Genomic DNA, 25,141 nt, shown 5'->3' with positions numbered 1-25,141 from the left:
TATATATATATATTTATATATATATATATATTGCACTCTGATCTGTGGCGTCTGGAGGGAAAAGAGATTTAAACCAAGAGCGACATGACATGAGGACTGTCTCTTTCCTGGGAGCCGACAAGCTCAGGGCACAGCAGCAGTGGTGCGCTGAGCACTGCTGTTACTGTGGAGAAGTCCAGCAGATTGCACCTCCTTTATTTGTATCAGCAGATAAAATTCAAACAACAAAATTGTCTGGGATAAGATTTTTCTTACCTTCTTCTTCTAAGGGATGGTCAGTTCCATCTTTTAAATCTTCATCCACCCATGGGCGAGATGGATGCTTGCTTTTAGTGTCACATTTTTCCTTCTCTCCATTAGTCTTCTTCATTATTACCCCAATCAAAACACATATAATGGCTATAAAGACTGGGGTGAGGAAAGAAAAGAGTGCCATGGCTACGGAAATGTGGAGCCTTTGTTCCAAGTTCTGTAGTTTCTCATGAAAAGGAGAGGCTGAAGAGGGAAGAGCAGCAAGGCAGTAAGGAAAAAGGGGTGGAACTCAAGGTTCAGTCTTCCACCTGATCTTGCTTCTACTTTTCAGACACCGCCCCCACAATCTCATCTGTGATGGGCTCCTGCTGTTAATAAACACCTCCTGCAGTTAAAAAAACTCCAGAGCCAGGTTTATATATTTTCTGAGAAGAAACAGCTTATAAACAGCAACCAGAGGCAATGATCATACACATAAATGCTGTCCAGTGCAAAATAAATTTAAAAATCCCAAGGTCTTTCAAAATTCCTGACTGAGGCAAGACTTCTCCCCTCTTATTTTTATGGTCAGCTCAGTAATCTTCCTTGTAACAGTGATTATGAGAAGACCCAAGTAGGAATATGACTTTTAAAAACTAATGTAATCTCTTCAATGTTTAACTCATAAAATTAGCATTTTACATGTATCCCAGGAATTCAGGACATCACCAATTGAAAATCAGCTTGCAGCACCACCCTCAGCTCTGTCAACAGGTCAATAGAACAGATAAGTAAAGGGGCAGAATTGCTTCTGTATAAAACATGAGTGAGACAATTCACAGAGCCCTGTATTCATCCTGGATGTTCTGGGGGAACTGACAAGAAGAATTCAAGAAATCAAAGTAAAAAATATGTGAGGGCTGCAGTGAATTTTAAAGCCATGTTCCAGCATCCTATCAAAGATTAAAAACCGATAGGATCCTGGTATAATCCAATAATGGTCAATGTCTAAATGCTTAACCCACTTTTACCTCAGCCAGCTGCTTGGGAACTGAACCAACACAGCAGCATTGAATTGTTGTCTTTACCTGGGGCTATTGGGACATACTGGATAATAACATGTCAGACAGCAGTGGCTGCTGAGGGCTGTGCTGGAAAGCAGGGTGCAGGGGTACTCTGTGCATGCAGTCACCAGTGCCCATCAGCCCTTCTTAGCACCTGCCAAGCCTTATCTCATGCCATACAGGGCCATTTCTGATGTCCCAGCATCCACAGCAAGTTAATCTGCATTTTGAGTAAGCCCCCCCAAGATAAGTGGGAGCAGTTGTGAGTGTAGCCATGCCAGGAGACAGTGAGTCCCAGGGCAGGTCAGCACTGCAGCTGGCACCTGCAGGGGTCATTGCAGTCCCTTCCCTAGGGCACCCCCATTTTCCTCAACGTGAAAACCAGGATGCAAAGGGGAGAGAGAAGTTGGGGTATGCACAGGTTTCATCCTGACAGGTTCTCAGTCCATACCCTACCACTCACGCCTCTCACCTCACCAGTTTTGCAGCACTCAGCACACCCTTACTGGTCCCTTTTGACACTGTCACTCCAAGGGCTCCCTACCTTCCAGTGCTCCAGCAGATACTGCCAGCTGCCTTGAGGATTGGTCCATGTGTTGGGAAGCACAGATTAATGACCAGATTGCTGCACAAGAAGAGGAATGTGTGACCACACTGGTCAATGGAAATCTGGCTGACAGTCCAGATGTGTATCCTCTTTTACTAGAAGCTCCTTGTGTTAAAAGGGCAAGGACAAGCAAATTTCACAGCTGTGCACATATTGTCTAGATGTGCTTAGAGGCAAATTGAAACTGCCTGAAAGCTGGTACCCAAGCTGGACTTTCTCAGCTGCCCAGCTCAGATACAGAATAAACTTTACTGCTGTTGCACTGTATCCTACTCCAACACACAGGCCCCCAGTCCCTGTCAGCACTGGTCCTTACAGGCAATATTTGGGATCTGTGTAAGCAGAGTAGCCCCAGAACCAGCCAAGGGACTGCACAAATCCATCAGAAATGTAATAAAGAGGACATGCAAAAGTTGTACTTAGGTTCCTAATCTAACCTAATCTAACCTAATCTAATCCAGTAAAAAATAAACATCCACCTACCTGTGGCTAAGAGGACAATTTGCTTGAAAATCCAAGCCATGAATCTTGTCTTCCCTACTCTTCAGTCAATTTGTGACCTGGGATATGTGCTTGGGTCATTGATTTGGACCGCACCTACAAAAAGCTCCAAAACTCATACACTCTACAGGAACATAAACAATTATCATGTGAAGGAAAAAAAAAAGTTGTACATTTATCTTCTCTCTCCTTGATTTAGAGTAGATATTTAAACTCATTTGTCCCACCTGCTGGCTGACTGGACAGAGGGAGAGCTACTTTACCTAATCTCAATTAGAAACCTTAAATTAATTCATGAGACTAGAGACGAAACCTGCAATTCCATCAGACACATTTTCAACAGCCTACTCTGTAGCAAAGGAGGAAAACAGAATGTGGTCTGAATGGCACTGACTGTTTCTCCCATGGGGAATATATTAACCTTGAATATTCATGTACACAAAAATTAGGATCTGGATGCCTTGCAGCTGAGAATCCATCCCATGAAGAGACAGGTCTGTGCTGAAAGTGAGAGAAGCTATATAGAAGGCTGAATGATGAGTTTAAAATAACTATGTCTACTTGCAATGCTGGAAACTTTGTAATAGCTCACTGCTCCAGAATAACTTTGACTTCCTTAGAGGTGATATTAATTTTCCTTTTGTTGAACAGAGAAACAAAGAAAGCAAGCTAAATAAAAGTCCATTTGGTATTAAGCAAAATCTACTTGGTGTTACATATTGAAAATTGTGAGGTTGAACTCCTTGTTTAATTAAAACCTGATATAGTATAAATAACTGTATATTGTAGAAATTCCAAACAGAAACATGGTGATGTCTTGAGGAACTGTGGGAAAGAGGAAGGAAGCAGTCAATTTTTGTATGGTAGATTTCAATCAGTTTTTCTGTTAGATTTTTTTTCAATCCAAGCTTTATAGAAACGTGATTATTATTATTATAATGACAAGTTCAAGAAAATTTATTACAATTATTTCTTCTGTTCTACAGTAAATTCTAAAGACTAGCAGCTGAATTTTGGGGAGTTTTTTAAGTCTCAAAAAAGTCAGAATTAACATTACAAATAACTCCACTCCTAGTAGTTAATGGAGCTTTTCTAAAAAACATGTAAAGAATTTAGAAAATGTTGATAGAAACGGAACTATTGAGAACATCAAAGTACTCCACTATTACTGCATGAAAATCATGTAAGCACTCCTGAAAAGTACAGACCATCATACTAAAAGCTCCTGGCCCCAAAATTCTTTCTTTAATATTTCCCATTAAATTTTGTGTGTAGTTGCTGTTCTTCTGAAGAAAAAATAAAAAGTGCTCTAGTATCAAATACAGCCCTTTATTTTTTTTCTCAAAGTAAAAACATGTGATGAGCAAATGCCAGTAGTGGACTGTCCCATGGTGGGACAGTCACACAATGATCACGCAAACAATTGTGCGGTGGCTGGGCACGAGACCGTCACATGATGGACATACGCTGCAAGAAGGCCTGAAGCCAACAAATGACATCTGCTTATCACACATTTGTACTTTGAGAAGTCTCTTTATTGGAGAACTCTTAGCACTTCTTATTGGATGATACAGACAACTAGTAATATCTAGACATTCAAAAAGGGATCCAATACATCTATTCAGATTTGATTAACTATCAGACGCAAAGTATGATAGTTAAAACACCTAATTTAGGAAGTCTCTAGGGCTTAGGAAGACATATGGAAGGAGGGGCCCTCTCGTGCAGTCCTTAGCCTTCTTGTTTTTCCTAATCATCTGCCTTTGGCCATATATACACACAGGCTATAGCACTTGATGTCTTCACATGGCTAGGATTTGGTATGAGAAGTTGTTGTAGTGTAGGAATGGAATTCCCTAATTTAGCGCTCTCACTAAAATGAAAACCATGAGCCACTCCCCTCCTTCCCTTCCCTCCAGTGAGACAGACAAAGGGCAGATATCCTGAGCTGAGATAGGAAAAATTTACTGGAAACAGCAATGAGATAAGAAAACTGTGTTTCCTTTTTGCTGGTTGGTGGGGACATAGCTGCTATTTTGCTGGGTTTTGAGAATGTGACAATGTTCATCTTGCCATTTTACTCCTAAACCCTGAATTTCTTGGGCAGGCCCCTTAATCTTATTTTGTTTATGGCAAAACCAGCCTTCTGGAGGATCTGGGTCATCTTCTCCCCTTTCTCAAAAACTTCCTCTGACATGTTGCCCCATACGATGATGTTGTCAAAGAACTGCAAGTGTTCTTTAGCTTCACCCTTTTCCAAGGCAGTCTGGATCAGCCCATGGCAGATGGTGGGACTGTGCTTCCACCCCTGGGGCAATTGATTCCAGGTGTATTGCATGTCCCTCCAGGTGAAAGTAAACTGTGGCTGCACTCTGCTCTAGAGGAATGGAGAAAAATGCATTGGCAATGTCAATAAGCCACATCATCCTCCCTGGAAGTGAGAAGCCCTTACTTCTGCCTCCCCCCTATGAAGTGCCCAGTATAGAGTAACAACCTAGACACACCCACATGTCTCCAGGCCCTGCCTCCTCATGGCTACTGCTAAAAATTAACCTGTCCTTGGCTGAAACTAGAACAGAAGCCTTACTGTAGTCAAAAGCAGATCATTGTTAAAAAGAACAGTAGCAGCAATAGAAGAATGCTCACAGTGAACATACAAAAGTGCAGAGTAAGATGAAGGAGGTGCTTGCAATAAATACAGCACGAGTCTGTGAGAGAAAACATGTTTTTGGGCGCTGGCTACAATTCCCATTGCAAGTGTCCCTTGCTGAACATTATCAGTTACATACCTACAAGGAACACGAAGCTGCTGTTCAGACCCTCAAGTGATGTACCCATATGTGGTGATGAAAGGGTTCACAAAAAAATCTCAGTGTTTATAGTTAGAAGCAAGAAAAAGTCACCACTGGGTATTGTCTAGAGACACAATAAAATACTACATTTGCTTCAGGAGTGAGTTTCAGGCTGAAGCTTGTATTTACCAAAAAAAAATTCCAAAGGTTATTTCAGTGCCATCCTTGGTCAGCTCCCAACTCAGTATATACCTGCTATGGGCAAGGCAGAACCATGCATGAACTACTTAATCCAATCTCGCAATCAACACATAGAGACAAATGTCTGGGATCAGCTGAAACTTATCTATGAGGTATTGGCATTACTAAAAATATCATTAGCCTAATAAGCGTCTCCATCTCTGTGGCACATCCAGCAATCCCCTCCTGCCTCTGCCAGTGACCAGCACACAGTGCTTCTGAGCAAGGTGACCCTCACTTTTCTGCTGCCTCTTGCCTCTTCTTGCACTCATACATACAACCACCCCTTGCCCAGAGACAGCTCTATGATCCCTTTACGACCCCTGGAGATATCAGATATCTTGCCCTGTAGCATTAGATTTGATTATCTTTTTCATTAACTTAGCTCAAATTGCCACAAATGTTATTAGTGCTTATGAACTGCCCTTTTGAAATCTGACAGTACAGCGGGTAATAGAATTACATCCCATAGCAACGAAAGCACGAGACAACAGAGCACCATGCAACAGAGCAATTCTTTCCATTTGTCCTCAGTATAGCGCCCTTCACTTGCAAACGCCCTGTGGTTATGTATTACAGGCAGAAAAAGTAACCTAACTATAGACATGATTCATTAATATCTTTCTAAATAGAATAATCCATTTATTAGGATCTGTCTTATCAGATAAACCATTAGTTGTGTTCAACGGGACAATTAGCGCTCCTAAAAATATTTCTGATTTCAGAAAAAAATTTAAAATTTAACCCAGAGACTAACTTGCCCCCAGATTCATAGCAGAAGAAGCAATTTGCTGTTCCACCACGAAGGTGTAGGAGTGAGTTTACACACGGCAGGAATCTGGTAGACATTAATAGTGCTACTTACTGAAGTAAAGCTGCATGGGTGAGTTTTCAGAAACTCACTGAAATTATAAACAAAGATCCTGAAAACACCACTGAACTTAAGTGGAAACCACCAAGGGTCTGCAGGTAACACACACCTTGGAAGATATTTGCCCCAAATATGGGGGCATGTAAATACATGAAGACAAAATATTATTTTTCCACAATCACTTTTAGGCACAGACTCACAATAGGCTGTGTTCAAATCTGTTTTATTCTGTGAGTTACCTTTGATACCAGCTGATGGGGAAAAGTAAGGACCATTTCTGAATAGGCCCATGGGAGCACACAGCCTAATAGAGACTGTTACAACCTCTTCAGAATGGGGGTGTTTAGAGAACAGGAAGGAGGGGGTAGCAATGGTTCTCTCCCAATGGCCAGCAAGCTGAGAATAGCCTCTTTCAGATAAAATATCATTGCAAACATTCTCTGCACATTGGGCCAAGGAGGGGAAGGCGGGGGCAGAATGCAGAGACAGAAATTCAAAAGGCAGATTGTGTATGACCATACTGGCCAAGGTGTGGGGCAGAAGCATATATATAAGTAGACCTAAACCAGCCCCATTATCAGAGCCAGCACAGTTATCACCATGCCAAAGGTTTACTCACAACCCTGGGCAAAGACTCTGCCAGCTCCTCATGCTGGCACCCCCGCAGCTGCAGCTCCTCAGCCTTCAACTGAGGGTCACAGAGCCCATACCTGCTCTGCCTGGGCTTCTGACTGCAGCACAGGCATCATCCCAGATCTCTCTTCCCTGTTAGCTCACAATGCAGGAAAATGAATGTTTATAGCAAGTTCATAGTCGTGCCCCACATGATCAGACTTTTCAAATCATGATGTCAATTGAGGTAACAGCAGTAGAGAAATAAAAACTGGATGTCCTCTGTAGCTAATGTAAGAAACATTGCTATTGTCTTTTTGATGCTAAGAAGAAATACAGGGAGAAAAAAAAAAGAATAAAAATATGAAGTAAAAGGTAAAAGAGTACAAAAATTATCCTCCCCCCCCCCCCCATTTTTTTTAGAGCTGGATTTTTATCTCCAATTGCTAGTATTTCCTTCTTTTTGTATGTTCACAGAGAGGAAAACTGTCTTTCGTTCCATACTGTTATGACAGGACAGCTGAATGGCAGCATGGAGCATTTTAAATCAGAATTTCAAAGCTTCAGCTGTTCCAGGAATAGCTATTCCTATTACTTCACTTCTTATTTGCACCAAATCAAAACACAGCTAAGCTTATTTGAAGAGTTCCTTAGCTGATTACATCTAAGCCTCTAAACTTTATCTAGGAAAACAGTTTCTAGCTATGAACATGAAGGAAGCCTTGAATTCCTATGTAATCATAAATAGCAGTGTTCAAAGGGTTTGGGTTTTTTGTGGGTTGCTTGTTTTGAATTTTTTTTTTTCTTCTTTACATGCTTTGAATGAGTTTCATCTCCCAGCCCCCTGAAGAAATCTATCACAAGGCTGAAGCCATGTCCTTAATGCCAAGGGCATCCACAGCCTCCTCTCATCATTAAGGTGGGTCTGTCCATCATTAGTTCTATCCCTCTCCAGCTGCTCTCCTTCACAGGAATCACACCTTGCTGTCTACAGGGTTGGCTTTGATGGTGGGAGTTGCCACACAGGCTCCTCACCCTGCCTAACAGAGAGCATCTCCCTAAGGGGACTTTGCAGCCCCCTCCAAGAATTACCTCCAAGTGAAACCCTTCCTCCCTTCTCACAGTAGCACCTGTGGCCAAGCGTTAGCTGCCACTGGGACTCTGGTTCACCTATATCAAGGGTGATGCTCTTCAGTATTTCCCTCTCCCTTGCTCCAGCACTTGTTGCTTATGAAGGGAAGCTGGGAAATAAATGCCCATGCAATGCACGAAGTCCGTATCAGCACGTACGCTGACTCAGCTCTCAGGTAAACCACAGAGACATCAGACACCATGGGAGATATTTTTAGAGTGTCTGATAATGTCAAATAGTTTGGTATCCAGGGAGGGTGGGATAGCTGGGTGGTCAGGTCAGCATGCTCCACAGCAGTCCTGAGGCTGGAAAGTCAGCCAAGGAACCCAGAATTGCTAATCTTGTTCTCTTCTAGAATGATCTTTTTATAGAGAAATCCCAAGCACACAGAGAATTTAAATTATCACCACAAAGAACCTGACAAAGTTATTTCCATCCTTTTCCCTAAGGCCAGAAAGGAAAATATTTTTTCTACCCAAATCATTGACCCAAGACTTCAGGAGATGCAGAACTCTTGCCCAACTTTACTGTTACTTTTACCCTATGTGTAAATATTTGTTTATTAACCTGTCACATCAGATAATCAGCAAATCGCTTCTCCCGGGTTGCAATCCGCCACCTGACAGGTTGCCAAGGGGTGATTAATATTCACCATCTTCCCTCCTAGAGAAAGAAGCTGCAGCTTTCCCTGGCTGGTCCAGAAAAAAAAAAAAAAAAAAGCAGCCTTTCTCACAATGACAGTTCAAGATTGGAACACAAAAAAAAAAAAAAAAAAAAAAGCAGCCTTTCTCACAATGACAGTTCAAGATCCCAGCACTGTTCAAACAATTCACTTCACTCAGCTAACACTTCTTTACAGACAACTGCTCTCTGAAATTGAAACTGGATATTAGTGGACTGTTGGAAAAATATAACTGTGTGAGACAATTAAACTGTTTGAAGTTTGCTATTCTACAAGCCAGTGAACTTGGCATGTGGCTTCTCCAGTGGGTTTAGATCTGATTTAGGCATACAGAGCTTGGAAATGGGCTTATCTGAAATTTTTCCTCTGGGTCTTTGGGATATAAATTCATTGAAAAGCTCAGACTAACTACGTAGGCAAAACCCACTGTGAAACTCTTGCCTTTTTTATCTCACTAAAAAAACCAGAATCTCAGGTCATGACAGCCATTTGAGATCTACTTTCTGAATGACAAAAAATATTCTCTCCTTCCTTCTGAAATCAGAACATGGTCCTTGACACCAGAGGAAGAGTTCACAAAGGGAAATAATGGCGTTATCTGAAAGACTGGAGGATCTCATGCTGCCCCACAGATATATTATGACTGTAGTCACTGGTATGAGGAAGAAGAAACTCAGACTTCACAGAGGTTATTTTACTTAAAAACTTACAAATGGGTATTTCTAAAAAATACAATGTGCACCATAAATGAGTGAATGCAGAGATCCAGGCATTCTGCCAGCATCCTTGCCCTCGCCTTGCCACTAATACAGTGACAGAAAAGACTTGTGCCCTGCCTGATGCTCTCAGATTATCTTGCAGCAACAACAGAGTCCCTGTTCATTGCACGTGGAGTTCAGCTTGGGACAGCTCTGCATGCATGGCTGATACTCTTTTAAAGGTTGCAAAGGTGCTGCCCCAATACCAAGTGTCTTCCCAGCAGTGATCAATCATATCTTACCTTGCAATCAGTGCCCTGCAGTCCATTACATTTAATCAATGCTGGAGCATCTTCTGTGTCCAAAAAGATAAGTAAGCTCATTTTTCAATATTGACTGCAACTGTTTGCTTTTCAGCATGATTTCACTCCAAAATAAAAAATAATTAGGACCTTTATATTGCTTTCTCTCTGCTACAGATTCACCCTGTCCCTGCTAACTGTGAGGTAGTCTGTCCTCCTGTGCTTTGCCAGCAGGTACAAACACACACACAGAGGATCCTACTTTAGAGCTTTGTCAGTGGCTTTTTGCAGCATGAAAACCCAATTGCTCATTTTAGTCAGGTTCGTCTCAGTAAATGAAAAAGCAGCAGAGCTTTATCTATGAAACCAGGCAGGCCCCTGGCCAAGTCCTGATGTTAATTGAGGTGACCTCTGAGAAGCTTTACCTCCCACCCAGAATCAGCTGCCTTTGAGCTTGTGCTGATAGCAAAAATAGAGGTGGTATGTGACCAGGACTTGGTTATTTCACCTTCCTCAGCCAATGCCTTATTATGCAAGGCTCTGAGGACTGTGGCTGTGCAACTAACAATCTGTGAAAGCATATTTCCCCAGCGGTTCCTTCCAAGCAGCATGAAAGTGTCAGATGAGGACAGAAGCTGGCATTATGCTACTGGCATGACTGAATCACAACAGAAATTCTGTTGTTAACCATTTAACTGTCTAAATACATTGCACAGCACTGTCCTGTCTGGTTTCTGCCCAGCATTATTTTTATTAGAGAAGGTTCAGGGAGCTAATTGTCCAGCAAAACTGTGTGATGAGCCTCTTAACAGACACCAAACTGACAGATGCAAGCAACTGTTCAGCTGTTCCAGCATCCTGGCATTGGTGGCAAAAAATAACTCAGATTATGCTAAATCTTCATCTCTTTCAAAACCAGGTCCTTTCATGGCAATGGTTCTGACAGATCACTGTGATCTCTGAAAGTATGTCAGCCTTCTCTTCAGAAGGCAGAGGCTTGAATTACCATGACCCTCTGGTTGATGAGCTTCTTGTGCTAGTAGGCAGCTTAAGAAAAGGTTTCCTTTCCACGCTCTTCACTTGTATCAAACACTCTTGAGGACACTCTGGAAACATGCTGACACATGCTGACAAGCACAGCCATAGCCTAGGGAGAGGCAGTTCAGGCCTCACAGAGACAAGTCTCTCTTCCCCAGTGTTGCCTTCTGGGAGCTTCTTGGCAGCAACAGCTCTGCTCATTTACCATCAGCCTGCTCCTCTGCTCCATCAACCCATGCTATCCTGCTTCATCTTCCTCTCACTTCCCCCACCTCTTCCCTCTCCTTTTATTTTCCAGTGTCCAACTTCATAACACGCTTCCATTTTCAGCCTCCATCACAGGTCCAAACACCCTTTAACAACACAAATATTGCCTTTCCTTTTTGGAAATTTGGACATAAGAGTCAGTGAAACCCTAACACAAGTTGTCTGGGTGCTGGCAGAGGAGCTCACCTTCAGCAGTCACCTCCCATACAATGATTGCCCTCCAGGAAGCACTATAGGGTTCCCCAGAGCAGAACCATCTGGCCTGAGCAAAAGAAAGAAGGCAGCACTAAAGAAATGCCTGTCCTGTCATCAGTCCTCCTTAAACCCATCCCCTAACTTGACAGGGTAAATTAAAGATGACGTTTGGGTTGAAATGAAACAAATTTATGGCGAATTCTCTTTTTGCTGTTAATTTGGGGACCTCTATTGGTTTCAGAAGGGATTATTCTATTACTATTCTAACAGTCTGCCAATAAATCTGATAAGAAATGAGTCAAGCTCTCCTTCTCCCAGCCCCCCATTTACAATTATAATTGGTCTCTTTATTTCCATAGTATTATTGCTTAGTGCACTGCAGTACCTCAAGCCTCAGCAAGATTAAAGGTAGAAAAAATCTTAACCTTACATTTCATTGCTCTTGTCAGTTCAAGTTAGCTACACAATATCATTATGCTTTTATATAATACAGAAAAACCAAGTTGTACTTCTAGTATTCCTTTTAACTAAATCCATTCCTTTTCTAGGCAGCAGATAGCAAAAATTAATGTCTGTTCTCATAATATTTTATGATCTTGAACATCAAATGTTCCCTGGTCACTGAATCAATTAGGATTCATTGACTCCTATTAGTGGTTAACAGGGCACTGTGTTCTTCAAGCAGACATTAATAATGAAGCTTTGACTCTGTGAAACCACACTAGATAGCCAGGAAGTCATTTAACTTACATGCAAGACTTGGTGTGCAGGAATCAAGAAACACGAATACATTTATTTTCTTCAACACATTGATGCCAGCCAAAGTCCCCACAGTGCAACTTTAAAATATGATGGCCTAGGTTCATCATTTTTACCTAATCCCTTTTATTATTTAGTTTTGTTTCAGGCAGGCAGAAAGACAGACAATTTCTCTGATCGTTGCTGGACACAAGACATGAGGAAATTTAGGGTCTGTAAATTTTGAAAGCATATTTTTAGGAAATCCTATTCTCTAATATTAACATTCCCATTGGCAATTTAAATTGATACTGTAAGTGATAATAGAGACATCTTCATTTAGAATTATATATACACCTGCACATACAGTTATACAGACTGTCATGAAAAGGCTCTGAACAGTTTTGCTGTACACCTTAAAAAACAAAAAAACTTTGTACTGAAGCTCATATAACCATCCTTGAAACATGATGCTAATAAAGGAAATTTTATGTTGTTCTACTCATAAAGTTTAAGAAGAAAATTAATTTGTCTCACTTGTGAGAGCAGCATCACCAGCTCCAGCAGTTGTTAGCAGTGTAAAGCAAATAAGGTTAGGATCCCTGGACACACTGTGCTTCTCAGAAATAATTGCTCTCTTGAAAGAGTTAAGAGCCTCTGCCCTTTCTAAATGTGGCACAGTAAAAACATTGCTCTCGCTAACAAGTATGGTTCAGTAACTGGAAAGTAATTTTAAATTCTAATTCCAAGTAATTTGATTCGCAGGAAATGGCAGTTAATTACTCATGCAAATGCCTCTGTTAGGTGTGGCTGGACTAACGAACAATGCATGAAGCAGTGAGAGCACACAGTTCAATGTACCTCAGAGAGCCTGAGATATCTTTCATAAAACTGAGTAGAACAATGTATTTTTTCTGCAAATCACTACCTGCTGAAAGTAATTTACTCATGGAAGTTTAAATGAGAGGTGTAGTGCAACCTAAGGAGTAGCTGTACTCTAGCCAGTGTTAACTACTCTTTGCAGACTTGTGGCCCTCTATGACAGTCCCTTTCTGTCGTTCTGGGTTTCACAAGGCCTGGCCCTTTCTGCCATCGCAGTTTCATCTCCAGACCATGAAGAACTTCCAGCATGTCTGAAGGTATGAGCTTACAGTCCTAAGCAGGGCCCAAAAGCTCACACACAAAGGGTAAAATCAGACAAAAAATACCCTGTTTGAAAAGTTCTGCCTAAGACAAAGTTTTGACAAGGGAACCCAGCACCTTTTCCATAAGGAGAGGTTGATCCTACTGTGCTCAGCCAGGGCTTTCCCACTCGCTCTCCACAACACATTCGTAGTGTGCTAGCCCTCGATCTGTCACACAAGGTTAGCAACGCTCCACTGGTGCTGTAAGCACATTCACCCACCTATTTTTGGCTCTACTATGGCACAGATTCCAGTAGTAAATAAGGTTCTTGCTGTCTGCAGTCTACTTATCCAACCTTAACCCTGTGAGCTAGGAAAATACCACTACGCCCACAGCACACGCAGGGAGAGAGGCAGAAAGAGCCTAAGCTGTGGCACAGCAGGGCCTGAACACCCCCCTCCCGTGTGAGCACCCAGCCTATCTTACCTATCTATGCTTTAATACTTTTTTTCTCTCTGAGACCACAGTTTGTCACTTGAGAACAGTGTGATGTGTCCTGTGTACTGGCCAGAGATGGGGCAGGACACCAGCAGGGTGCTGAGCTCCTGGAGACCATCTCTTCAGCTCCAGGATGCATTGCAACATCCAGTCATGGCTGTGGGTCAAAGTGACACCAATTCCTAAAAAGTCACCAGAAGCGATATGGGAAAACTAGCCTGACCTTTGAACCAAGACAGTTAGGAGGAATTGTAATAGTAAAAAACATTAGTGCTCAACTAGAGAAGCACAAGTTACTTGAGATGATCAGGGTACGAAGAGTTAGTAGGGCTTTTATAACGAGGTCCTTCTTGCTCTCCCTGGAGAACTGCAAAGGGATCCACAAATCTAAAGAGTAATTTGATTGACACTGACGGCCTTGATTTTCAGAAATATCTTCCAAAGCATTAGAAGAAACCGAGCATCCACAGAGGGTCTTTGCCCAGTTAGGAGCAACATTTTCTCAATGAAGAGTAAGCAACAGTTCAGGAGGGGTCTGTGCTGTTCAGTGTATTTATGGAAAATTTAGAAGAGGGTGAAGTGAGAAAGCTTATCAAGAATACGGTTATTCAGGATAGTAAGGACTAGCACCAACTGTGAAAAATTGCAGAGAAATCTTATGCAACTGAGCAATAAAATCCCTCAAAAGCTTTATAGCAGAACTGGCAAATGTTCAGAGAAAGGCAAAAGAGAAGATCAAAGGTACAGAAAGTTGATGTACAAGGAACAAATGAGTGAGGTAGGACACATCACTCTGTGAAAGAGGTGACTTCTGGGTGTACAAAAAAAATCTGCAGGAAGACTGATTGTCTGCTTCTCTAACAGTACCAGCAAGAGGGCGCCATCAGTTGAAGCTTGAAGGAGCCAAGATAACAGCAAAAAGGGCAGCAGGAGCTCCTCAACAAAGGACACTACAGGTGATACAAGTTTTTGTGGCTTCAAGGGAAGGCTGGACATATTCTCACAGAGGGCAACTGCCTTGGGACCACATCTAGCCATGAAGACTTTGAGTTCAAAAATGTGAAGGCTGGGAGAACAGGAGAACATCAAGTATCACACATACCTGTCTTGCTCAGATTCTTCTATAGGTCTTCACCTACGGACGCTGTCAGAAACAGCACTCTGGGCTGGGTGAACCTTGGGTCAGGGTCGGCATCACCAATGTTATATTCTAAAAGAAGGAAATTCTCTCTCCTATAAGGAAATTTCAACATCTTTCTTTATGGATTGACTCACCTCTGGAGTTCTGTGTCAAATCTACCTTGGCTCCTTCCCCAAACATTTTATAGTTCTGTCTGAATTACATATTTTTTTAAAATTTCACACCAGAAGCAAGCTTGACTACACCTCCCAAGCTCAGAAATAAGAGCACCAACACAAAAGAGCACAAACATTATTTTAATTTAACTTACAACTTCTAGGCTACTCTCCTGATGATTTCAAGGTTTGCAAAAAGTTTTATTGCTACTGACAAAGTTCAGTTTAAATAAAGAAAGGCCTTGCAACCAGAATATCCTGGCACTGCAACATGCTGTCTCAAGAATGCAAAAATACTTCAGAAAGAACTGTGTGGCACACATAACAACAAGGAAGATCTCTGAGACATACATGAGATGATTTGGGAAATATATTTCAGTCATTCTCTTTTTTAAAGATTGAAAAAGATAGAAATTGTTGAAATGGGACACTATTTTACACATGAAGTACTTTGAGATCTGGAGGAAAAAAATATTATGTGCTAGTAGGAGTCCAGTCATGATACAGTGCTGAGCAAAGCCTGCATGTACTTAATCATTTTTTTTCTCCACCAAATTGCTGCCTGGATTCTCAACTAAATCAGTATGCCAGGCAGGAGAGAAAGCATACTGCAGAAAGAAAAGAAGGAAAGGAAAATAATGCTGTCATTTTCTATTTGCACATCTCTGATGCAAAAGGAGAGATATCATAGAGGTTATCCCTTAAAGCAGAGCTCACTTGGTATTTTTGGTTCTCTTCTCACAATCTTCACAAGGAAGATAAACAAAATATCACCAGACAGAGCTTCTAGAAGAGCAGCTGTAACTGGAAGACATCTTGTTCTGCTCAGCAGCAGCATCCTACCTTCTCGCTCTGAAAAGAGCCAAACAAACCAAACCCCCCCCCCAAAAAAAACAAGCCCAAACAAAACAAAGCAAAAACCCCAACGACCACAAAAAAGAGATTAAAAAAAAAAATACTGATGTAGTTACAGGTCCTGATTGTGGCACCAGGTGATCCCCTGTGGAACCAGCTGACCAGTGGCAGCGATGGGGCCAGCACAGCGCAGGCAGTGTCCAAGGAGCATCACACTGAGCTGCAGTGCCCAGGCCTTCCTGGGTGCCTCCTGCATAGTCCCAGTTGTGCCTTCCCAGTCCTGCCTGCTCTGCTCTAACAGCCCAGTTTCTTCCTGACATCTTACTTTATTGGCAGAATCTGGGAAGGGGCTGAGGAGGGCTCAAGTAATGTTTTGCATTCTTGAGTGTCAAACTACACATGAAAATTGTTCATATAAATGCACAGAGATTCATTCCCCCTCTCCCTTCCTTCGCACAGCACCGACGAGTTGTTCCATTCCCAACAAGATTAATGAAGCTGTTTTCCTGGTGGTTGATGTTCCACAGCCCATGCACCCTCCTGGTCGCAGCACACCACCTCCAGGCTGTGGTCCCCCACCACAGTGGCAACCTGGAGCCACCCCAAATACACCTGGCTCTCTCCACATCCCCCCACCCTGTCCAGCTCCCTGCTGGCTGCTGAACTGAGGGCAGCACCAGCTGCAAGGGGTTTGAGCCCCATGTGCTGCATGGAGAAGCTTCTATACTCCTGCAGAGCCTCTTTATTCCTTCCGTCTGACTAACCACCTCCACAGAACTGGGAACAACTTCACATCTTCTGAAACCCCATGCTTCCATCAGATCTGCTCAAGAGACTGGTGGGTTCAAAAATTACACCTGGGGGAGGAGGGATAGGCTGCTTAGAAAGACAGTGTAGCTTAAGCTACATTTCGTTTGGGAAGTTTGACTAATCTTTCTGCATTCTAGGTCTGGAATTTTCATTCAGCTATTCATCCAATATTTAGCACTCTGTGAATTTTTTAAGGCTATTATTCCACAAACTTGAACACTTTCTGCTTCTGTAATGTTTGAATATACTGTGACTGCTGAGTTCAAACAAGGTGAGATTTTGGTGTGCAAGATGAAACACAGTAATTCTCCCTGTTTTCCCATTTATTTCCCTTTTTAAAATCCCAGTAAAAATAGAATTCCCTCAAGGAGGATTCAAAAAAGTACTTGAGGTTCTTTATTATGAATTGAAAGGATCCACAGGAAAAAAGAAAAAAAAAAAAAGAAAGAAGACATTTTTCATTTAGAAAATGGCACTTATAGAAAGAAACATGCAAGGCTGTAAGCAATCAAGCCACATGCCCTGAGGGCCATGATTGCACTGCACCTAACTTCAGCTGAGGCCACTTTACTGGGGTATTTGATTTACTCTAATGACTACTACTTAGCTCAAGTTCTATTAGTAGAAGTCCCATGTTGTAGGGAACACATTTATCTAGAGCCAATGGACTGTATAATGTTTAACCAAGTATTAAGCAATTGAGGAAGTTTAATCTCTTTTTGAATGATAGAGGAAGCAAAGATTCACAAAATAAGCACAGGCAGAATGCATTGAATTTCACTTTTAGAATTTTCTTAATTAATTTATTTCACTTTTACTCTTATATTTTTTTAAACTCATTTATATTCTTTTCATGACCTTCAGGTTTACTCTGTAGGAGTAAGCCTGAAGTATAGGAGGTCAGATTAGATGCTCACATCAAACCCATTGAAACTGAAGTCTGCATAATCCCAGAAGGCATGATTCTTTCAGCACCCAGGCAGTGATGAGAAGGATCTGCATGCATTTGCAACTCAGAAATTAGGCTGGAATGCCTACATTTCAACATGAAATGGAGAGCACCTGCCACCTTCACTGGAATCTGAGGGCTGGTTTTGAAAAGTCCAGAGTCCAGGTCAGTGTTTATGTCCCATAGAACCTCAGTTGTGACTAAGCAGATAACTGCCTCTTAAACCTCAAAAGTTCTGTCTATATCCTAAGGAAACTGGTTTGTAAACTAGGCTAGATCAAAGACAGAAGCAGGGACAGAGCCTTGAAGATAGGGGTAACAGGAGTCAAACCAGGCTGAGGTATGAACACATTATCTAATCATGGTAACAGTAAGTGCAACCAGTAACCAAGAGGGGAAAAAAAACCCGAACAAAAATGGAACCTTTTTCCAGATTCACCACAAGTACTCAGAACATCACTGTGCTTTAAAGGCACAGCTTGCCTCAACCCAGTTCAATCCCTCTCTACTAGAATTGCTCCCTGCTTCAACCTCCACAGCACAGCCTGCTGCAGGAAGATAGGCAACAACACTGACTTGGTGTGGAAACAGAGAACACAACAAGTGGTATCCAAGAAAGACAAAATTTACTGTGAAATAGAGAAGACTTGTGCATCATTTTCAGAGAGCACTTGTCTGTGCTGTCACAGTAAGTGTGAATGGGACAGGACTGCCCCAAGAGCTACAGGCATAAATAAGAACGGTGCTAAAAAGGCAGAATTACCCTGTTACTAGTCACTTAAGAGTTACCTTAAATTAATGATAGCTGCCTTCCTGTGGCCAGCAGGTATGGCCGTGGGCCCTGGTCTGCTGGAGAAGCCCACAGCAGCTGGGGGGAAAGAAAAAAAAAAAAAGAGAGAGGAAAAAAGTCTTAACAAAGTAACCATTAATATGCTGCACGTTTCCTCTGGAAAAGGCAATTGTAAATGCAGTGTTTGTAAGGAGCCAGTCTGGACTCTGAGACCCAAGAGAGATTTACCCAAGTGTACAGGCATATAGGACAGGTTTGCTCCTGCCGAGACATCTGTGGAGGTCTCTCCCTTAAGTTACAATTTACATGCTCCTGAATAATCACACTCATACGAGAGGTTTTGTTGGAATGAGTAAGGAAATGAAGTGGCATATTGATGCTGCAGAAAGATCATATGGACACTGAGGGAACACGTCATTTTATGTTTCTACCCTCTACAGCCAGAGGATGTGAAACATAATCCACAGGAGATGCTCACATTGCACTAGAAGTTCTGAAGATGTGAATAGCTGATAAACAGCATATGTGTTAAGGTAAGATAAGGTAAGGTGGGCAAAGCTGGAATAGTTGCCAACATCAGAGTCCAGCCGGGACACACAAAATGAAGGAAACGCTGTGCTGATTCGAAACATGTATTTCCTTCTGTGTCTGCAATAATTATGAGCACTGAGGCAAATCCCCACAAGATGGATATAATCAAGGCCTTTGAGGCTCAATCAGATACATGCAGAACTAAATATCAATATTAAATTCAACACTGAGATATCAGCTGGACTGATGAGAAGGGAGGTCAGGAAAAAGGTTTTTTTTATCTTTTCTAATCATTTATTTTTCATCCTGGCTTCAGGTCTTTCTTATTCCTCTACCAAGTGTGCATACATAGCTGCATATATACCAGCCTTGCTTTCCTCCAGTACTTCTCCAGCTTCTCTTCCACTTACAGACCATTTTTATTTCTCTTTCTGCTTTTCAGCTTCTTTCCTGCTTTATTCCCACTTTTTCCCTTGACTGATTATTATTCCCTTCTCTCCACTCACTGTGTTTTTCTCTTATAGCCTAGGATTCTAATTTGCTCTCCTTTGTTTCCTAACCTTTCCTGCCTTAATGTTTTCCACCTCCCACACCCAGTATCACACACAGAGCACCACAGGAACAGCTTTCACTCCTGATGGACTGCCTCTTGATAAAAGCTTGCAAGGTTTGGACTGATTCTATTTACAAAGTGTCTTTCAGATGCAAGTGAGAGGGACTTTTTCCTTAAAAATAAAAAAAAAAATCCCTTGTTTCTTCATTCTCCTTAGCCTTATCATCCATCAAAGCAGTCAGCCCTTTATAAAACGAGCTGCCATGAGAGGAGTCTGTTGGCAGGGAACCTGCTCTGGCTGGGAAGCTGCCAAAGGCTGTAAAAGCACTAACAAACATCACGAGAGAAAGAGGAGAGAGCAAAGGAAGCCATAGCCAGTGTCTCATAAATAGGTTAGAATTACAAAAGGGGGAAAAGGCACTGAGATGTTTCACAGTTAGTGTCTCTAATGCAAAGCTACCACGTTTTAGAAAAAGAGTGATTTAGAAATTATTGCTTTTCTCAGCAGTTATCAGTCCAGAGTTAACACTCTGGAGCTCCTCTCCCCCACTTCTAGCTTCAAATACAACCAGCAGCTGTTCTTCAAGTCCTATGATGTTGACAGAGCAATATCTTGTCATCAACCAAATTCTCCCCACTTGGAAAACCTCCTGTTAATAAGTGTTTGCGAAAACAGATGTGAAGAGTCTCCCAGATGTAACAAATATGATATTTATTTTCCTCTAATTCCTTTTATACAAAATTCTACTTGAGTGCCCATCTGATGTGCCACATGCTGACATCTAGGGAGAAAGTGAGCAAAGCAAGTTAGAGAGGTGATGTTTGTATGCAAGTACTACAAATCATTCAAAGCCTCTTAATTACATTTGCTTCTGGCCTGCAAATGTACATCTGTTCCCACAGCTACTTTTTCCATTCATGTTTCTCCTTTCTTTTCAGCAGTTTGCTCTGTCCATTTATAGTGTCTTGGCTTCACTAGGCTCTGAATGATTTGGCATTCACTGCCCAGCACCTGGCTAACTGGGACTCCAGCACAGACAAAAGCCTGGTGAGCTCTAACTGCATAGATAACCACTGAAACAGAGTGATATTTATTAATGAAAAGGATGTATCTAAAAGCTAGAACCTGAAAGAGGAACAGTATTTAACCTCACACCCATTTTTTCCCTTTCCCTTTACCAGTGGGAAGAAAGAGGTTTGAGTGAAGCACATTATTAGCCTGCACCTGGGAATTGTCTGTGCTCTTTACCCCAGCATCACAGAATCAGTGTGAAGTGCTCATCAGTCAAAATGGTCTGCTCATTACCACTAGCAGTACTGAGTCACTCTGCCCCAAAAGAAGGGGTTACAGAGGAATAGAAGCTGGAGACACTTCCTGGAAAGAAAACTCATAGTATATTTGGCATTTTCACTTCTCGGAAAGCTGGTTTGAACAAGCCCAGCATCCGCAGAGGCTACCCAAAGAGCTGTAAGACTGATCTGGCTTTAAATAGGAGAAACCTAAATGGTGATTTGGAAAGCATTAGGGTTTGAGCCCACTTTTCTCTCTACAAGTAAACTTAGGAATCCTTCACACATATGCAAAAGAGAACAGGAGAAAGCTCTAGGCCTTTTGCCTCCTCTGTGAGTTCACAGAGATAGTATCACCATATCACTCAGGTTTGGAGCCCTGAAAGAGAGCTCCAACTAGAGGGGAGCACCTCAGGCAGGGACCTCTGGATTTGCCTGGTGACTAATTAACAGGATATTCCTTCTAAATAGAGACATAAATATGGTCTGTCAGTACACCTACATTCACGTGTCACATTCTTGTACTGCTAAATATTTTCCCTTTCAGATCTAAAGGACTGAAGTCAGGACTCAGTATGTCACCTCTGTCAGGTCTTCCTGTGGTTCTGGAGCCTGAGCAAAAGACAACAATGTGAAGAGCTGCAGAAGCTGAGTACTGAGCAGATGTCCTCAGGGCACTTGAATCCCAAACCTAGCAATTTAATTCAGCTAGCTGTGATGGAATATGCTTTCTGCCCTTTTATAAAATATGCTGAGCTTTTTTAAACTTCTTCTAATGCAAGTTTCTGAACAAATAATTCATGTCACCCTCTAACAACCTTTCCTTTCTACAAAGACTAGCATCCACATTGATTTGTATAATAGACTATTTTTTTCTTTCAAATTTAGTCTGTATTTAAAACAGATCATTGTGTTTTTACATATTTAATGACTATGACTCATAAAACCTATTTCATCTGAGGTTTTTTTTTTATTATTCTCATGTGATTTTGATGCTGTTATTTTTGGCTACCAAACAAGAATATTTTGGTGAAAAAAGAGACACTGAATCTTCTGGACCTCACAAATGTTTTAAGAAAAGATAGTGCTCATTCAGGTATACATGAATAATTCATAATGCACCCTCATTTTTAGCACCAAAAGTGCAACCTATTAATTTGCAATTCCATTTTTGCATTATTCATTTTCTTCTAATTGCAGAAAACCTTAAATAAAGTAGGGAAACACTTCAGTGCTAGGAATTGTTGGAAGCTAGAAGCAAATAATATTCTTCATTTAGAAGTAAACCAAGAACAGAGGCACATTTTCCAATGTGTGATATTTGACCTGAGGGCTAAACACAGCTTGACCTTCTTAGCCTAATTTTTTTGTGGAAATACAGCCAGTGCAAGCCCAGGGTGGGTGTGTGTGCATGTTACGGGTTTCTTAAACCCACAGGCCGAATTCCATGAAATTTCACAGAAGAGCAAAATGCCTTTATGCAGTCTCAGTAATTTTCATCTATTTCAAGTTGCTTGAAAATAGATAATCACAATAAATAGCCACAAAGAAAAGAGACTTTTTTCTTGCTCTAGCTTAACATGCAGTTAATGAAAAACTGTGGAAGCCCCATGGAAGGGAGGTAAAAAACGCCCCCTTTACAAAAAAACCTCATTCAGCTCTCTTTTTAATTTCAAAGGCTGATGTCTAGATCAGAAAGAGCCATCTATGTTGGCAAGCATGAACTTTGAAACATTTTCAAACACATCTGGTTTTGTAGTGCGGTACATCCATACCGTATTTTCCGGAACAAGGGCAGCTACTACAGGAAAAGGCCATGCCTATGACAGAGACTTATCCCAGTGATCCTCATCCTCTGATTTTAGTTGTAAGTGCTTCTGTCTAAAGAGCACAGAGACCAACCAGGCACTTCATGTATTTCCCCCAGTGTCCTGAACCACCAAAGCTGGATGTTTCAGGCCACTGCTGCTGAAGGGGAGACCAGGCAAGCCAATGACCCCTGATAGGTCTCTCTTGTTTGCCATCTACCTGAACACCACATAGCATCAATTTATTGAGGCAAAAAACCACCACCACCACCAAAAAGTAAACAACACCAAAAAACAACAATGTGCAGCTTTGCAACCAACGCAGTGCTCCTTCTCTAAAACATTAGTGAAGATAGTAGGCTCTCACAGCACTACCTCAGAATTACTGTGTACTGGTCTTCTACCCCCTGCAAGAAGTCCTACAGGAAACCCACAAGCAGAGTGCTGGAAAGTTTTGAAAAACTCCAAGAACTGTTTTCAAGAGGGTGGACAAATACTAGTTTGACTCTTGCAACTGCTTGTGACTTATTTAACATCTCAGAGGATGCAAGACGTGTCCAAATTCAAACAGGGCTGTGACTGTATTCAGCTACTTTGGCAACCAGCCAGTTACCAGGAAGCATTGATGTATGTGTATTTACATGCCAGCTGTGAAAACTTGTTGAAGGCATTGAGGTAGATATCAACTGCAATTTATATCTGACAGAAAAAGTAACAATAACTTTAACAGACACTCAGCCTTGCAACTTTGTCGTCACTGGTATAAATGGCAATTGCTGTGAGCCTGAACAGGACCTTACTTCGTGCCTCTCATGCGTAATTTTCCACATGCGTTGCACAGTGGGTTCCAAATCAGTATAGCCCCTGCCTATGAGATGAGACCAGATTTCTCATAAGACCAAAACGTTCATTATTTGTACAGATTTTGGATATCATGCTAGTAATTAATATCTTGGATTTTGTATCAGTTCCTTAGTCAAGAATAACATATAAGGAGAGTGCCTGAAATGTAAATGATCCATATGGGTCTATATCTAACAAGAAGTGGTGCATCACTTGGAATCTGGACCTGTAGGTATCTGTTTTAAAGAAATATTTAGGCTGGGAGAACCCCAGGAGGTAATGAGGCTGGCACTGGCACTGTGTTGCTGCAATGGTACAAAGACAAAACAAATAAGTTGCCTTTCATTCACTTCAGGGAGGCTGGAGCCAAGAAGCAGCACTAAATGCTCATGGTCCTGGGTTAAATGCCCCTTTCCTGCAGCCTGGTCTCTTCCAGTTAAAAATATCTCTGGTTTCCCTCCAAGCGAATATTAAGCTTAAGGTTTGAGAAGCCATTTGGAAGAAGATAAATGCAATTTCAGCATTAGGATTTTGAGGGTTAGCCACCACATTTCTTTAAAGAGTACTGTTAAAATTAATTCTCTCCCTCACTCTGCACAGCTCACACCAAGGGGCATTAAGCCTCAAGAGACACATCTGAGCACATGCCTAAAGCAGCCCTAAAATCCCAGTTTCACCTACTACAAGGTAGTATGAGGGCTGCAACTCTGGATATTTAAAAAAAAACTTTACAAGATATGCTGCAAACACAGAGCATACCATCCACTCTGTCCTGCTTCTTTTTTCCTCAAGAACATCAGCAGGAGTAACAAACTCTGAGCCCGACTCCGGCGCAAAGAAAACAGTCCACCAAAAATGACTTGTAGAGCATCCGGGACATTCTGTGTGCACATATGTGAGAAAAACTGGGTCACCACTACTTCTTCCTCCCTTTTTTCTTCTGCAGGTGCTCTGTAGCGTGAGGTAAAATCCTGCAACTAGATCAGCAGGATAACAGCATTACAAAACCCATCAATAGATCAAGTGCTCAGGGATACAGAGGTCTAAAACACATTGTGAGAGCCTTTTCTTAGCCAGCAGCTCCCCATTCATCTTATCTGCAGTTCAGTGAAGCAAAGTATTTAATCAGAATTAATTCTTACTATATAAAAAGTGAAAGACTGTGCATTTAGAAAACCTTGACAGAGCTTTATATCAATAACAGAGGCAGGCAACGGGAAGGTTCTCTATGGTAGACGCAATTAGAAAAAAAATAACAAAAAACCACATAAGCATTTCTCATAGTTCTCTTGAAACAGCCATTCAAACTAGCTTCTTTGGGCAGAGCTGGGGTTGTAAAAGTGCTCTTGGCTCAGGATATGTTCCATCACCACCCACACTGGAAAAACCCCACACGAGCATATTTTGTCCTCCTGCTATAAAAAGGGGCAAATGAAATATTTTAGAGATTTGGGATGACTTTCTTTGGACGCAAAGATTCTCTGGGCTGAACTGTAGTTGGAAGCATTCACTGAAGGATTGGGCAAGGGGGTCTGAGAGGCCTTAGGTGGAACCCCACAGAATAATTGAGGAGTGCATCAGTGCACACATCCTGCATCGGTGAACACATCCACAGCAGCCCCAGCTGCAAGCCTCCTGAAAAAGCAGGCAGATTAAGAACAGGGGGTTCCAGCCAGGAAACCCCGCCCTTCGTCATTCTGTCATCGTTCCCCACAGTGTCTAGCATGGGGGGCCTTGTTTTCACTAATTTCAATCTGTGTAACAGCATTTAGCACAACTTCTAACTTTTACTTCTGCCTTAGTCTGAGGGGGGAAAAAGCACT

The 25,141-nt window shown here is 41.8% G+C and overlaps 1 protein-coding gene across 2 annotated transcripts in view; it reads right to left on the bottom strand.

The window, feature by feature from the left end:
* IYD (iodotyrosine deiodinase) overlaps positions 1–2,485 on the bottom strand; it is a 54,856-nt gene extending 52,371 nt beyond the window's left edge. The window contains exons 1-2 of one of the 2 annotated variants that reach the window (XM_017739528.1): positions 2,386–2,485; positions 256–495 (exon numbers count right to left, since the gene is read on the bottom strand). In XM_017739528.1, the coding sequence (XP_017595017.1) occupies positions 256–495; positions 2,386–2,425 (280 nt within the window). In that variant the 5' untranslated portion in view covers positions 2,426–2,485. The remainder of the gene's footprint in view (positions 1–255; positions 496–2,385) is intronic. The other variant, XM_008637875.2, reaches the window with a different exon arrangement.
* Between the last annotated feature and the right edge of the window lie 22,656 nt (positions 2,486–25,141).

This window comes from Corvus brachyrhynchos, unplaced genomic scaffold (assembly GCF_000691975.1).
Source record: "Corvus brachyrhynchos isolate BGI_N302 unplaced genomic scaffold, ASM69197v1 scaffold14, whole genome shotgun sequence".
Classification (NCBI taxonomy): domain Eukaryota; kingdom Metazoa; phylum Chordata; class Aves; order Passeriformes; family Corvidae; genus Corvus; species Corvus brachyrhynchos.
Note: the sequence above shows the minus strand (reverse complement) of the source record. Positions and strands in the feature narration are given on the sequence as shown.